This window comes from Saccopteryx bilineata, chromosome 7 (genome assembly GCF_036850765.1).
Source record: "Saccopteryx bilineata isolate mSacBil1 chromosome 7, mSacBil1_pri_phased_curated, whole genome shotgun sequence".
In the NCBI taxonomy this organism is placed as follows: domain Eukaryota; kingdom Metazoa; phylum Chordata; class Mammalia; order Chiroptera; family Emballonuridae; genus Saccopteryx; species Saccopteryx bilineata.
The window spans coordinates 84,695,809-84,710,714 of NC_089496.1; the positions used below are offsets into that span (position 1 = coordinate 84,695,809).

Consider the following 14,906-nt stretch of genomic DNA (forward strand, 5'->3'; position numbering starts at 1 on the left):
CGTGGACTCTTAAGGGATGGGGGGGGGGAGGCAAGGAGAGGTGGGCCAAAGGGTATACACTTTCAGCTATGAGATAAATGAAGTCTGCAGAGCTAATGTATAATATGGTGACGATGGTTGATAACACAGTATTGTATAACTGAAGTCTGCTAAGAAAAGAACTTAAGTGTTCTCACCAAAAACACAGAAAAGATAAACATGTGAGGTGATGGATGTGTTAATTAACTAGATGAGGGGATTCTTCCACAGTGTATACATATATCAAATCACCACAAAGTACACTTTAAATAGCTTATTACAATGTTATTTGCCCATTATGCCTCAATAAAGCTGAACTTTTTAAATAAATAAATTTCAAACCAAATAAATGAAGAGGGTCAAAGCAGAGGCCCAGAGCGGGGCAACCACCCATGCACACACGCTCTGAACCCCGGGTGGTGACTGAGGGGAAGGGAACCGAAGCCGGCAAGGCCGGGAGAGTGGGGCAACAGCGTGAAAGGCTACGAGCGCTTGGACGAAGGAGAGAAAAGTGCACGTTCAGGATGAGTTCTGCAGAAAGAGCTGTGCTACCCCCTGCGACAGCCAGCTGTGAGAAGGGACGAGCAGGGGCCAAGTCAGGGCGAGGCCGGCCGCCCGCGTGTGACCAGTAACGGCAGGGACCTCGTGGACCCGTGCACGGCCCACAGCTTAAAGAGCTGCCAGATGGATGCATCTGCTGGGAAGGGTCTCGTGCCTTCAGCACTCAAAAAAGAAAAGAAAAGCACCCGCTGCGTGTGCCTGGCACCAGCTTATGGGCAGCCCAGCTCTAGCCCAAAGGTGGCAAAGACCAACAGAAGGGGTCATCACTGAGGTTTCACTGTGGAGAGGCCGCCAGGCCAGGAGGAGGAAGAAACAGGAAGTAACCAGAGAGGCCATTTGAACACACTAAAAATTAGAATTCCATCTTAAAGACAAAAACTTGAAGGATCAGGTGGCAAATTCTTGAGCTGCCTGGAGACCACTGGGTTTATCAAGAGGTCTGGAAACCAGGACAGAGGTGGAAAGAACTGGCCACTCAGCACTCAGGCAGCCCCAGGGTGTCACCTCCCACCCCGCCCCTCCCCCAGCTCCCCCGTGTCACCTACTGCTTCTTCCTCCCTCAGGCCATGTCCCACAGACTCCAGGGAGGAACCAGCAGCCCAGCATCTCACCAGTGCTTGCAATGGTTTTTCAGGCTTTTAGTGACAACAACTAAAGGGGCTCAAAAATCTCCCACCTCAAAATTAAAAAAACCTAATGACCCTTCAAAAACCTAGTAAGAATTTAAGATTGTTCCAGGTACTTACAGAAAGCAAAGCTTGGAAAAAAACATAAATTATCAGAAAGCAGATTCAGGGCTCAAAGTTAAAAAAATGTTTCTAATATGCAGACCTTTTCAATAATGGAATTGATTGCCCTGGGAGGTAGTGAGCTCCTCGTCTCTAGAGGTAGACAAGCAAAGACTAAAGGAACCTTTGCTGCGGAGCTACAGAAGAGATTTCTTAGATGACCTCTAAGGTCCTGTCCAACCCAAGATCCCACAGAATGAAATATATGGTAGAACAATTACAGACACATTTGGCAACTCATAAAGCAGCAGAATTAGCCACTATCCTTAAAACTTGAAAATAGTACTTTCACAACAAATAAAAGTATGGCATTAAACTCAGTTAATAAGCTTAAAAATCTTATTACTCCAGCCTGACCAGGCGGTGGCGCAGTGGATGGAGCGTCGGACTGGGATGCAGAGGACCCAGGTTCGAGACCCCGAGGTCGCCAGCTTGAGCGCGGGCTCATCTGGTTTGAGCAAAAGCTCACCAGCTTGAACCCAAGGTCGCTGGCTCCAACAAGGGGCTACTCGGTCTGCTGAAGGCCCATGGTCAAGGCACATATGAGAAAGCAATCAATGAACAACTAAGGTGTTGCAACACGCAATGAAAAACTAATGATTGATGCTTCTCATGTCTCTTTGTCCCTGTCTATCCCTCTCTCTGACTCACTCTCTGTCTCTGTAATAAATAAATAAATTTTTTAAAAAAATCTTATTACTCCATACTGAAAATAGAAATAAGCCCAAGAAGCACTTAGCTGATTGTATAAGAATTTGACAGAAGGCAGGTTACCAAAGGCATTGAGATAGTCCTATGAATGGTCCTCCCTGCAAAATGGAGCCCACCCTCTGGTCCCCACACTGTCAAAGCCAGCACATGGAACCAAATGGACTTCTGATTCTGCCAGGTACTTGCCGTGGAGAAATGCCCCACGCAGCACCTTCCTACAGAAAAGGCTGACCTTTGATACCCTGAGCGATCCTCCCAGGAGAGGAGCAGGGGGGTCACAGGAAAGCCCAGACCCCACTGACCAAACACTGCTCCTCCCACAGGGTGAGGAACAAGAGCAGAGAAAGCATCACTCACAGCCTCGACAGAGCCTGGTTGTTCTGGAAGAGCAGTTCTGGTAACATGTGCAGCTGGTTCCGGTTCAGTCGTCTACAAGAGAGAAGAGAGGAAGGGTTAGAAATCGCCTAGGAAATCGAAAGGACTTCTCAGAAAGCACTGGATTCAGAGTCAGAGAGCCCAGGGTTCAAATCCTAACAGGGTCAATCTGTAAGCACAGGAAAATCACCTTCTTTGGGCCTCAGTTTCTTCAATTATAAAGCAGGATCCGCCACCCAACACTCCAGAAAGATAAGAGCTAAATATTTGCATAAGCCCCTCCCCAAGGACCTGACGGGGTAGGCAGTCAATAGAGCATCTTTCCTCCATTATTTTCTCCCAAGCTCTCATCATCACCTTCACTTACATTTGCAGGACCCTTGTGATTTATAAGGCACTGGTACAGACACGATCTCGGTCTGCGGTTTGTGAGTAGATATCTGATGACACTTAAAATGAGAGATATATCTTAATGGAGTAGGGCTGGCCACGTGGTTTTGATTCTGAATTGCTCTCATCCACATTTGTCTCAGTGGCAACTTAACCTTTATTGTTTGCTTTAGGTCTTTTTTCAAAACAAGAATAGCTTTATTGATTTTTTAAATTATTTATGGAAATGTATGCTATTTTTTTTAAGCCTCAAATAATAAAAGAAAAGGTATTCGGCCACCTGCATTTTTCTGACTCAACCATTTGTGGATATCTTTCCATCCAAACACTAGAGAATGACCCCTTTGTTTTTAGTGACCGAATGGTTACACCCATCATTTTTAATTCCTCTGTTGGTGGACAGACAACTTTTCAGTATTGTAAACATATGCAGGAGTGGGAAGTCTGGTTCTAGAAGAGGGCCCAGTGAGAAGATTCAATGCAGAAAGGCCGTGGACTTGTCACAGGAAAGCAGCAAAGTTGACCCAGACTTATCTTGCCACCTCAGGCCACTAATTCCTTTTATTTTCTAATTTTTTTCAATTGCAGTTGATATACAATATTATGTTAATTTCAGGTGTACAACATAGTTATTAGACATTTGTGTAACTTACAAAGTGATCATTCCAATATGCCTAATACCCACCTAACACTATATATAGTTATTACAATATTATCGACTATATTCTCTATGCTACACTTTAGATCCCCATGACTATTAGGCAACTAATTCTCTGACTCCAGACCATCAGGGGTTGTAACACTTATAAACTATGGAACCTTGGTAACTCACACTGTGGTGCATGGACCACCTGCTGGTCCATGGCATCACCTAAGAGTTGCTAAGAACCTCCATATCCCAGGCTCTACTCCAGACCCGTTGAATCCATCTGGATTTCAACAATATCCCCAGGAGGTCAGTGTGCTCAAGGTTGGAGAAACACTGTTGTAAAATGCAACCCCTGCCCTCCATCTATGCACAGTTTGAGTTTCATACAATTATGTCTTTCAACAGCTCTAGACCAGGGGTCAGGAACCTATGGCTCGCGAGCCAGATGTGGCTCTTTTGATGGGTGCATCTGGCTTGCAGACAAATCTTTAATAAAAATAAATAAATAACGTTAAAAATATAAAACATTCTCATGTATTATAATCCATTCATTTCCTACTGCTCATGTGCATGGTTGCGGGTGGCTGGAGCCAATCACAGCTGTCCTCCGGGACACCACCAAATTTTTATTGGATAACGTGTAATGTACACGGGTCGTTGTATGGCTCTCATGGAATTACATTTTAAAATATGTGGCGTTCATGGCTCTCTCAGCCAAAAAGGTTCCCGACTCCTGCTCTAGACAAAGATCAACCAGCTCAGCAAAAGCTCTCTTTCACCAGGAGGGAGGAAGAGATGCAATTCTTATGTGGCCGGCAGTAACTGTCTGTAGTTACTTCGCCTCTCAGGAGGTCACCGGTCATCTGCTATGTGAGAAAGGTAACATTCCCCAGCACAGACAATTAAACTAGCTGGAAGAAGTGTTAGCTAAAGGACTGCTCCAAGGGAACCACATCACTGCCTTAGGGAAAAAAGGACCACCAATAGAATCCTTAAAGCAACAGGAGAAGACTTCAGATCGCTCCAAGTTCCTTAACCTTGTCCAATAAATTAATTCTGTGTTTACATTGCCTGGTTATCATTGGTTTCTGTTTTATTTTGTTCTCCCCCAAGATGTTCTCATTTTTCTGGCTTCAATTTCTGAAAAACACTTAAAAGGAAAAGAGATCCAATAGCTGAAGTGGAAAGTCAAAGGACACCACAGGGGGGACCCAGCCTGGTGAGGGGCTGCAGGTAGCTAAGAATAATGCTATAGCAGCACGGCTACCAGTCCTAGTAGCCCTCGCCATGTGCCAGGCCCCAGAATAGAGGTTTTACAGGTGTCACAGAATAAAAAGGTGGGCTTCTTTCTCTTGAGTATATAACAAGGCCTTACATTCAAGCACATACCCTCCCACCTCCTCTTTGCAATAACCCCTCCAGGATGTGCCACCATCTTGACACATGGCTTGGCTCTTAAGAGTTGCTCAGGATGTGTCTGTTGACCCTGTTGCACTGTCTCTTTGACGATGGCTGAGGGGATTAGGATGTCCAGAGGTGAGTGACTCCCCCAAGTCACCTCTAAGTGGCAGAGGTGGGATTCTGAAGCCTGCCTTTCCCCAGCTCCCCAGTCCGGCTGTCTCCACGTTATGCATCATCCAGCCAGCTGAGGGGATGGAGCGCCGCACCCGCTCCCCAACAGCAGAGCGGTAACGCCCCCATGGCCGCAGAACCACGCGTGCTGCTGCACTCATGTTTGTAACTGCCTACCGGAACCAGTTATGTCTGTTCCCAAACCTGTTTAGCCACAGGTACTTATAATTATATAATTTAATTAACTGTTACATAAACAAAATACCAGTGTGAAAAGAGAGAGTTGTCTCTATGAAAACAAGGCTGAAGGCTTTAGAAAGAGTCAATGAAAGGAAAGCTGCTAATTAAAGGGCTGTTGGATTATGCAAAGGACTGGGGGTAGGAAGACCGTAAAAGAAACTCAGACTCTTCCACCCAGACTGCTTCCAAGCACCCTTTAAAAATCTCACTCCACCTTTAAAGAAACCAAACCCCCAAATCATAAGCAAGGCATACGTGTGTGGTTTAGGTGAGGAAAACAATATAGAACTCCAACAGTACCTCATAATCAAAAGAAAGGTCTTAGCAAAAAAATAAGAGAGAGGAGTCCCTAAATGCTCATTTATATGTTCTGACTTAAAATGAGATATGATTTAGATTAGAGTATGTATGATATTGATGACTCCCCACATTATCCAACTTCAGTGATGAACTGATTCACCACTGGTCTCCAGTAAGTCAGGGGAGAGGGTGCTGGCCATCCAGTGCAAGGACTGAACACCCCCGGGACAGAGCAGTCACAAAGAAAGAAAGGAACTGGAGCCTGACCTGTGGTGGCGCAGTGGATAAAGCGTTGACCTGGAAATGCTGAGGTCACTGGTTCGAAGCCCTGGGCTTGCCTGGTCAAGGCACATATGGGAGTTGATGCTTCCAGCTCCTCCCCCCCCCCCTTCTGTCTCTCTCTGTCTCTCCCTTTCCTCTCTAAAATGAATTTAAAAAAAGGAACTGGAAAAGGAACAGAAGGGACAAAGTCAACAGTGGTAAGCTGTAATTCAAAAAGGAGTGCCCTGCCCAGCCTTGGGCGGCAGAAGCAGTAGTGATGCAGGTCACCGGGTCATATCTGAACCCCAAGCCCACCCACCCTCTCTCCTCCTGGGCACGCAGTACCACAGCTGAAGCTGGAATGGATTAGGTCCAAATCAGCCCCTCACAGCCAGGTCACGAGCACAGTATATTTTGTTCTGAGCCTTTGAAAGAAAACAAACACAAGGACTAAACATCTGTTTCTCTGGGGATTCCTCAGCACTCAGTTTTAGGTCAGATGAGGAAGATTAAAAAAAAATAATGGCCTTGACTTTCCTCCAGGGTGCAGGGAGGCAATGAGACAACCATATCCTTTCCCTTTTATTTAATGCCTTATTTTCTTTGGTATAAAAGAGAAAAGTGAGATATTAGGACATAGCTATTAAGAGCTCAGGTTTTGGAGGAAAAATGGTCTGGGTTCTAATCCTCTCGTCTGCACGTAATCATTTAATAACCACTCAATAGCCCTGGCCGGTTGGCTCAGCGGTAGAGCGCTGGCCTGGCATGCAGGAGACCCGGGTTCGATTCCCGGCCAGGGCACACAGGAGAAGCGCCCATCTGCTTCTCCACCCCTCCCTCTCCCCTTCTCTGTCTTTCTCTTCCCCTCCCGCAGCCAAGGCTCCATTGGAGCAAAGTTGGCCCGGGCACTGAGGATGGCTCCATGGCCTCTGCCTCAGGTGCTAGAATGGCCCTGGTTGCAACAGAGCAACGCCCCAGATGGGCAGAGCATCGCCCCCTGGTGGGCATGCCGGGTGGATCCCGGTCGGGTGCATGCGGGAGTCTGTCTGACTGCCTCCCTGTTTCTAGCTTCAGAAAAATACAAAAAAATAATAATAATAACCACTCAATAAAGCAGTGCCTTAGCTTCTGTGCACCTGTTCCTCACCTGTAAGAGCCCGCTGACCCAGTGCTATTCCGAGGTTTAAATGAGATATAGCGGGACATGGGCAAAGAGCTTATCTTAGTGCCTGGCATAGAGTAAGGCAATCAATAGTAGCTATAATTATACACTCATTGTAAAAAAGAAAAAAATCCATAAATAAATAAAAGCACAAAAAATAAAATTAAAGTTACCTGTTAACCCACCACTCAATGCAATTATTTTTCTCCTCTTGTATTCTGTACACATACAAGTTGATTTTATTTACACAAATGTCGCTTTCTGCCTTTGCCACTTAGCGCTATATTATGTGTACATTCCCATGGCCTTAATTGTTCTTCTAAAGTGTGATTTTATGGCTTATGTCTCCACCAGAATGCCTATTCCCAATTTTTCATTGTATTTAAATAATGTACAATGAATATTCAGATATATACATTTTTTTAGTCATGTCTCTGATTATTTCTGGTTCAAAAAGAGCGAACTTCAGAATTCTGGACACCTACAGCCAAGCCGCTTTATAGAAAAAAGATCGGTGACCACCCTGAATGTGAGTGCCCATCCCCCATCTCAGCCACACCACATGCCTTTTTTTGTTTTCATTATGGCCCATCTGAAATGCCAAAATTGATCAAGACACATTTGCAAACTTAAAATCCCTGTGAGGAACACACCATGCAGATCAGAGATGTCTCCACCTTGCAGTTTCAGTGTGTGGCCCCGAGCACCTAAGACAGGGCTCCTCAGGTGGCCCTGGGACTTCCCTGACAGCCCCCTCCATACACCCAGGCTTCCTTGAGGCCACACAAATCAATGAACGGTGGCTATGCCTGGGGTATGAGATTATAGGAAAAAATCTCACTTCCTCTGCACTGTGTGGATTTTTTGCCGTAATGCATTTTCAGGGGAAAGTTTTTTAAATAGCTGCACTTAGAGTGTGGGGCGTGGACAGACTCCAGCTTTCTTGCTGCCACGACCTCACGATGATGCTGTGAGCACTTCCGTGGCTGCAGCCGCTCCTGGTTCCCATCAGCAGGCAGGAGGCAGGCCGGGCATGCAGCCCTGTCCCTGAGCACCCTGCACGCTCACAGCCAGGCTCAGCCTGCTCGGGTCCCCTCAAGGCTAGCCCCCACTGCCCTCCTGAGCCTGCACCCATGGATACTTACAGCCGCTCCAGCTCCTTCATGTCATCAAAAGCCCCCCGTTCCACCACTCCAATCTGGTTCTCCATCAGCTGCCTGGGGAAGCAAAGAGACAAAGACAGCTACAGGGACTCCTAGAAACAGCTGGCACACGGGAGTGAACAGGAGCCGTGCCGGAGACGCATGCAGACTGGCAGACCTGAGTCCTGGTCTAAGCCCACAAAATTCCCTCACAGCCACGTGGGTTTCTGACAGGGGCCCTTCAGTGCACACAGCCCGGACAGCAAGATGCGCTTCCAGCCCAGCCCCATGCTGACCCCTCTGAAGCGGCCAGTTTGCAGAGGGCCGCAGGACATCAGAGCACCAGTCTATTGCTCCACAGGCATGCTCGGGGAAGCCTGGACCCAGGCAGAGGGGACAGGCTATGGCTCTGGGCCACTAGTACACATGCCTTCCTTTGGCCCACAGGGTGAGTGTCCAAGGGGCACAGCAGACAGAATAGGCCAGTAGCAGGGGAAGGGGACCCGTGCCAGCTGGGCAAAGCCCACACATGCAGCACACTCTGCAGTTGGCAGACGCCGCCCCCTCCGCCTGGCCCCATCTGCTGCCAGCCGAACCACCTGGCTCTGTGGGGCTCGGCACCTCCTCGCCGCCGATGCGCCCCGAAGCCCAGAGTGTCCAGCTGGCAGGCAGCAGCTTCCACCAACAGATTGCCTGTTGCATGGTAATTTTTGAGATTGTCACGCATGTTTTTCTCCAGCACTGTCCCTTCGCCACTCTTAAGCAAGTGGCTTCTGTGTTGCCACAGGAACCTCAGACAAGGTTTGAGACAGGGCGGTGGGGGGCGGTGGGGGGTCAGAAGCTACCACCACACACTTCGTTTTCCTCCACTTCGTTTCCAAAAGCCTACACTACTGAGGAGTTCCCGCTGCAAACCTGGGTGGGGGCGGGGGGCACGCCAGGACGGAGGGAGGGCCTCCTCAGGCTCAGAAGGATTCCTGGAGCCCAGGGTGGGCTCAGAGATCAGTGCACCCTGGAGCAGCAGAGACCCCTGCCCAGCAATTGACAGCTATGATGCCAGAGAGGACCAACCACAAGGTCCCCAGCTCTCTCAAAGACACTTGGAGATGCAAAGCCAGTAGCTCTGAAAGAACTGCGTCTGCAGGACCCTTGCATTACCCTGGGCACAGGGAGTGAGGGGCCCTGGGACGGTCTGATGCTGAAGGCTAGGGCTGCTCTGAATGGAGACCAGCGGACAAGGAGGGATGAAGGGATCAGTACCCTCCACTGACTCCTCACCCCGCCCAGCATGACAAAGGAGGTGCTGCCGATGGCTTCTTCCCCAACAGAGCCGTGCCCCCTGCCTCTGATATCTGCCACTGTCAGGCAACCCAGAGAAATCACCTCTGTCCTCCGCTGTGCCCACCCCCCTACCCTTGCTGGGGCTACAGATTCAAAAAAAAAACAACTATGGAGACTGTTCTAAACTGAGTTGTGTCCCCCCAGATATTAATGCACTGAAGCCTTAATCCCAATGTGACAGGGTCTTTAGGGAGGTAATTAAGGTTAAACGAGGTCATAAGGATGGGGCCCTAATCTGATAGGACTGGTGTCCCTATGAGAAGAGACACCAGAGATCTCTCTCGGTGCACACACAGAGGAAAGGCCATGTGAGGACATAGAAAGGAGGTGGCCAGGAAGAGAGGCCTCACCACAAACCAGTCCTGATGGCACCTTGATCTTAGACTTCTAGCCCCAGGACTGTGAGAAAATAAATGTCTGCTGTTCAAACCACTGGTCTGGAGTATTTTGTTACAGCAGCCTGAGCAATCTTAAGGCAGAGACCTAATAAGGATTTCTCGTGGTCACTTGGTTTTCCCTCCCCTCAGGAAACAAGCAGTGGACAAGAGAGCCCCCTCTGCCCGGGCCAGGTCCTGCCAGGCAGCCACCATTGGGGCCTATGCCACGCCTAATTTTTCAGCATGCTGGAGGCAGGGCTGTTCTGGGTCAGGACCCATCATCACTTCCACTCCATCCCCCTCAGGGTGTCCCAAGACTGACTCCACAGGGAGGAGCCCAGTCTGCCTCCAACCCTCCAACCCTAAAACCCACGGCAAGGGCTCTGCCCAGGACCCACAAGGCCAGGTGGGGGCAGGAGGAGGTTATGAGCAGAAGCAGCATCCCATACTCACAGCACCCGCAGCTGCTTGAGCCCTGCAAAGTCGTTCTTATGGATCCGAGTGATGTTGTTGCCGTTGAGTTCCCTGGGGGAGGAACGGAGAGAAGGAAATGGTGAGATGTGTAGGGTGAGGCCCCCAGGCCAGGGCCTCAGCTCCAGGCTCCCTCTCCACCTGACTCAAGCCTGTCATCTGAACAACAGGGCTGGGCGCTTCCCAGCCAACCCTGGTACCCTCCTGTCTGTGTGGAGACCCAACAAACTGGGGCCTCTTTGCAGCAGCTGTCCAACCAGCAGGGACACACAGGGCTCACCGCTAGGAGTTCTACAAAACCCAACACATAGCCTTGGCCCTGAATTAGCTCAGTCTAGTTGGAGAGACGAGACATTAACACAGCAGAGAATTTGGAAACTAAACAATTAGAGGCTATTTAGGCGGAATCCTCGTTGAGCCTCAGTTTCCTCATCTCTGAAATGGGGATGATAACCGAGTCTACCTCACAGGGTTTGCATGAGACATAAGCAAGTAGAGAGCATGGCCTGCAGTTGGAAAGGGCGCCCTTGCAGACACCATTGTTATCATCTGGTGGCACTGGTTCCTCTGAGCTGTCCATTTTATCAACAGCGGAGAGCAGAGTGGGTGGGCCATGCCATTCATGGGGCCTGAGGAAGTGGGACTCGAGCTGAGACCTAAAGGACAAGGCAGAGCTGCAGAGCAGAGCACTGGAGCAAACACTCAGGGAAGGAGAATACCCAGTGAACCCACGGGGTGGGGGAGGAGACGGGCTGAGTCAGGAGCCAGGGGAAGCAGGGTTGGAGGGAGGTGGGTCCAGATCACAGAGGGTCTGAGAGAGCAAGCAGAGGAGAGACAGGGAGCCGGTGAGGTCTCTGGGCAGGAGCCTGCCATGAGGTCAGTCCTGTGGCAAGGGGAGGGGAGGAGCCAGGGGGGGCCTGGAGGGCAGGGCTAAGGAGCAGAGGGAGCCCACTGTCCGACCCTAGGGCCACGGAGGGAGCCCACTGTCCGACCCTAGGGCCACGGAGGGAGCCCACTGTCCGACCCTAGGGCCACGGAGGGAGCCCACTGTCCGACCCTAGGGCCACGGAGGGAGCCCACTGTCCGACCCTAGGGCCACGGAGGGTGCCCACTGTCTGACCCTAGGGCCACGGAGGGTGCCCACTGTCTGACCCTAGGGCCACGGAGGGAGCCCACTGTCTGACCCTAGGGCCACGTCTGCAGTGGCTTTAATTCTCACCCCACCCCAGCCTCTGGCCCTTCTTCCTTCCCTCCCAGGGTCCCTGTGTTCCTCCCCGGCCCTCCTCAGTCATGCTGTGGACACCTTGGACCTAGAACCCCCCTTTCCCAGCCAGCCTCAGGAAGCTCACTCAGTTCCTCCCGGGCCAGTCCCCTTCACAGGGAGCCAGCACACCACAGAGACAGACCCTCTGGGAGGCAGACACTCCACTCTCCAGGAAGTCATTCCACTGAGCCACACTCGGGTCTCGCTCCAAACCACTGTCACCTGTGCACCTAACCTGTCTATGCTGCTCCAAGTTCACACAGTCACTATGTGTCCTCCTTTCTCACCACTGTCATAGTCACCACGTGCCTGGCAACAACCTGTCACCACGTCATCTCCACCTACCAGTCTCATCACTTCCCAACTTCGGTCAACCCAAGCCCAAGCGACCTTGAAGAACAGCAAGTTCTCCTTTCTAAAAGTGTTTCGGAAGTGTGTTTGGACCGGATGATGTTCTAGAAGCGCATCCACTAAGAACAACATATGCGTTAGTTCCTCTGCGCTCAAACGGGGCTTTGCACGCATCCTCACACCAGGCTGAAAAGCAGCTACTGCGCCCGTCTTACAGATGAGGGAAGAGTGGCTCAGAGAAACTGGGTGCCTTCCCAAAGTCACCAACTGGTAGCTGACAGGACAGGATCTGAGCTGTGGCCATCTGATCCCAGAGCCCAGGCTTCTTCCACTCTGCGGGGCTGCCTCCCCAAACTGACAAGCCACCGATTCATCCAGCTCCTCACCCCTCCGCCCTTCCCCTGCTCCTGGCTCTTGATCCTTGGGGGCAGCTGGAAAAACTCATTCCCTGCCCCCCCCCCATCTCCTTTCTAACAGGATCTCTCAGAGGGGCCTGAGGCCTCTCTAAGGTAACAAGGCCATTGGTGAGAGCCAATGATGGGATTTAAATAATTTAACAACCGGTTCTCTGCCCTAATGACCGTTTTAAGTATAAAAAAACAATACACCAGCCTGACCTGTGGTGGCGCAGTGGGTAAAGCATCACACTGAAATGCTGAGGTCGCTGATTTGAAACCCTGGGCTTGCCTGGTCAAGGCACATACAAGAAGGAACTACTGTAACTTGATGCTTCTCGCTCCCCTGGTCACCTGCTCTCTCTCTCTCTCTCTCTCTCTCTCTCAACTCAATAAATAGAATCTTTAAAAAAAAACAAAAAAACCAACAATACACCAGAAGGTAGTTTATTATTTCATGCATTTAATACTTAAATAAGAACAATAAAAGAGGTACACAAAACTAGATCATGTTATACGAAAGAATTTTAAAATATTAATGAAAAAATATTAAATAATACCTGACAAAAAACAGTAAAACTGTAATTTAAGATATTTCCAATGACAGCTTGTCACCCCTGGTTGTTTGGCACTTTTTCTGTTCATGTTATATGTTTGTTTACTGAAGTAACAAGCATGAGGGAATTAAAATGTGGTATTTCATCAAAGGTATAATGAATTTTGTGAAATGAATAAATAAATATTACAAGCATAGTTATGTCAAATTTTTTCACCTGTGGACGGAATGAACATTACTACGGGATCCTAGAACATGCTGTTGCACAGATGAACATTAAAAAAGAGTAAGGACTGTAAATTTGTGCTTTTCACATTGGGCAGCTGCCCAGGAGCCCACCTTAGAGAGAACCCTGATACAAGTGACTTTTTTTTTTTTTTCATTTTTCCAAAGCTGGAAACGGGGAGGCAGTCAGACTCCCGCATGCGCCCGACCAGGATCCACCCAGCACATCCACCAGGGGACGATGCTTCGCCCCTCTGGGGCGTCGCTCTGTTGCGTCCAAAGCCATTCTAGCGCCTGAGGCAGAGGCCACAGAGCCATCCCCAGCGCCCGGGCCATCTTTGCTCCAATGGAGCCTCGCTGTGGGAGGGGAAGAGAGAGACAGAGAGGAAGGAGGGGGGGTGGAGAAGCAGATAGGCGCTTCTCCTATGTGCCCTGGCTGGGAATCGAACCCGGGACCCCTGCACGCCAGGCCGACGCTCTACCGCTGAGCCAACCGGCCAGGGCCACAAGTGACATTTTAACAACCAGTTCACTGAACTCAACAAAAAATTAGTATCAGTTCTGCTGAACCGGTGCGAACTGGCTGAACCCTACCACTGGTGAGAGCCCCAGACCAAGCCACTTCCTGCCCTAAATGCTGAGATGGGTTCTTTACAATGTTAAGGTCTTTTTTATTGAACTAAATATTCTACCCCGAAACAGCCGCCTCTGAGCCTCACCTGTGCAGCTCCCCAACTGCTCCTCTGCAGCATGACTGGGCCTTCTTATTGAACTCTCACCCCCAAACCCAAAGCCACAAGAAATTTTTGGTTGTTTTAGTTTTTTTGTTAAAATGATATGTCAGCCTGACCAGTCTGTGGGACAGTTGATAGAGCGTCAGATTAGTACACTTAGGACCCAGGTTCGAGACCCCGAGGTCACCAGCTTGAGCACAGGCTCACCAGCTTGAGCACCTGGGTCGCTGGCTTGAGCTTGGAATCATAGACATGACCCCATGGTCGCTGGCTTGAGCCCAAAGTTCGCTGGCTTGAGTCCAAGGTCACTAGCTTGAGCAAGGGATCACTCACTCTGCTGCAGCCCCCCAGGCAAGGCACATATGAGAAACCAATCAATGAACAACTAAAGAGACTAAGGAGCCATAACAAAGAATTGATGCTTCTCATCTCTCTCCCTTCCTATCTGCATGTCCTTTTCTGCCCCTCTCTGTCTCTCTCACAAAAAATGAATAAATAAAAGATATGTCAGCACTGATTGTAAGAGCAAAATGTTCAACTTAAATGGACACCGACAGAGAATGCTTAGTTGACCTTCAGCACAACCATGAAACCAAATATTATGCAGCCGCTTAAAATGGTCCCGATCACTTTGTATTGACCAGGAAAGCTGCCCGTCACTCAGCACACAAGAAGAAGAGTCATAAGACACTTGTATTCTCGGAGCCTGCTTACGTCAAGCCCACATACACATCGACACGGGCCATGCACATACAGCTCGCAGGGGGCTGTTTGCCACATAGTTGCGCCTGTGACTGCTGTGTGGTGGGACCTGAGGTGACTTTCTTTTTTATACTTTTCTGCATTGGTCGAATTTTTTTAAAAAGACATCTAGGTTTGTACAAGCCGACATTAATATTCCAGCTACTGAACTTAAAAATAAGAATTCTATATGCACATCGTTGAATTTTTTTCAATTTCCTAAAGAATAAAGGGAAAAAATTAATATCACACATAAACTCATCACCCAAAAGTAACCTCTGT

At 49.3% G+C, this 14,906-nt stretch overlaps 1 protein-coding gene across 1 annotated transcript in view; it reads right to left on the reverse strand.

Annotated features, from left to right (window-relative positions):
• The window catches only part of SLIT1 (slit guidance ligand 1), a 200,288-nt gene that overhangs the window by 164,692 nt on the left and 20,690 nt on the right, over positions 1-14,906 (reverse strand). The window contains exons 2-4 of the mRNA XM_066240548.1: positions 10,341-10,412; positions 8,173-8,244; positions 2,436-2,507 (exon numbers count right to left, since the gene is read on the reverse strand). Of these exons, the coding sequence (XP_066096645.1) occupies positions 2,436-2,507; positions 8,173-8,244; positions 10,341-10,412 (216 nt within the window). The remainder of the gene's footprint in view (positions 1-2,435; positions 2,508-8,172; positions 8,245-10,340; positions 10,413-14,906) is intronic.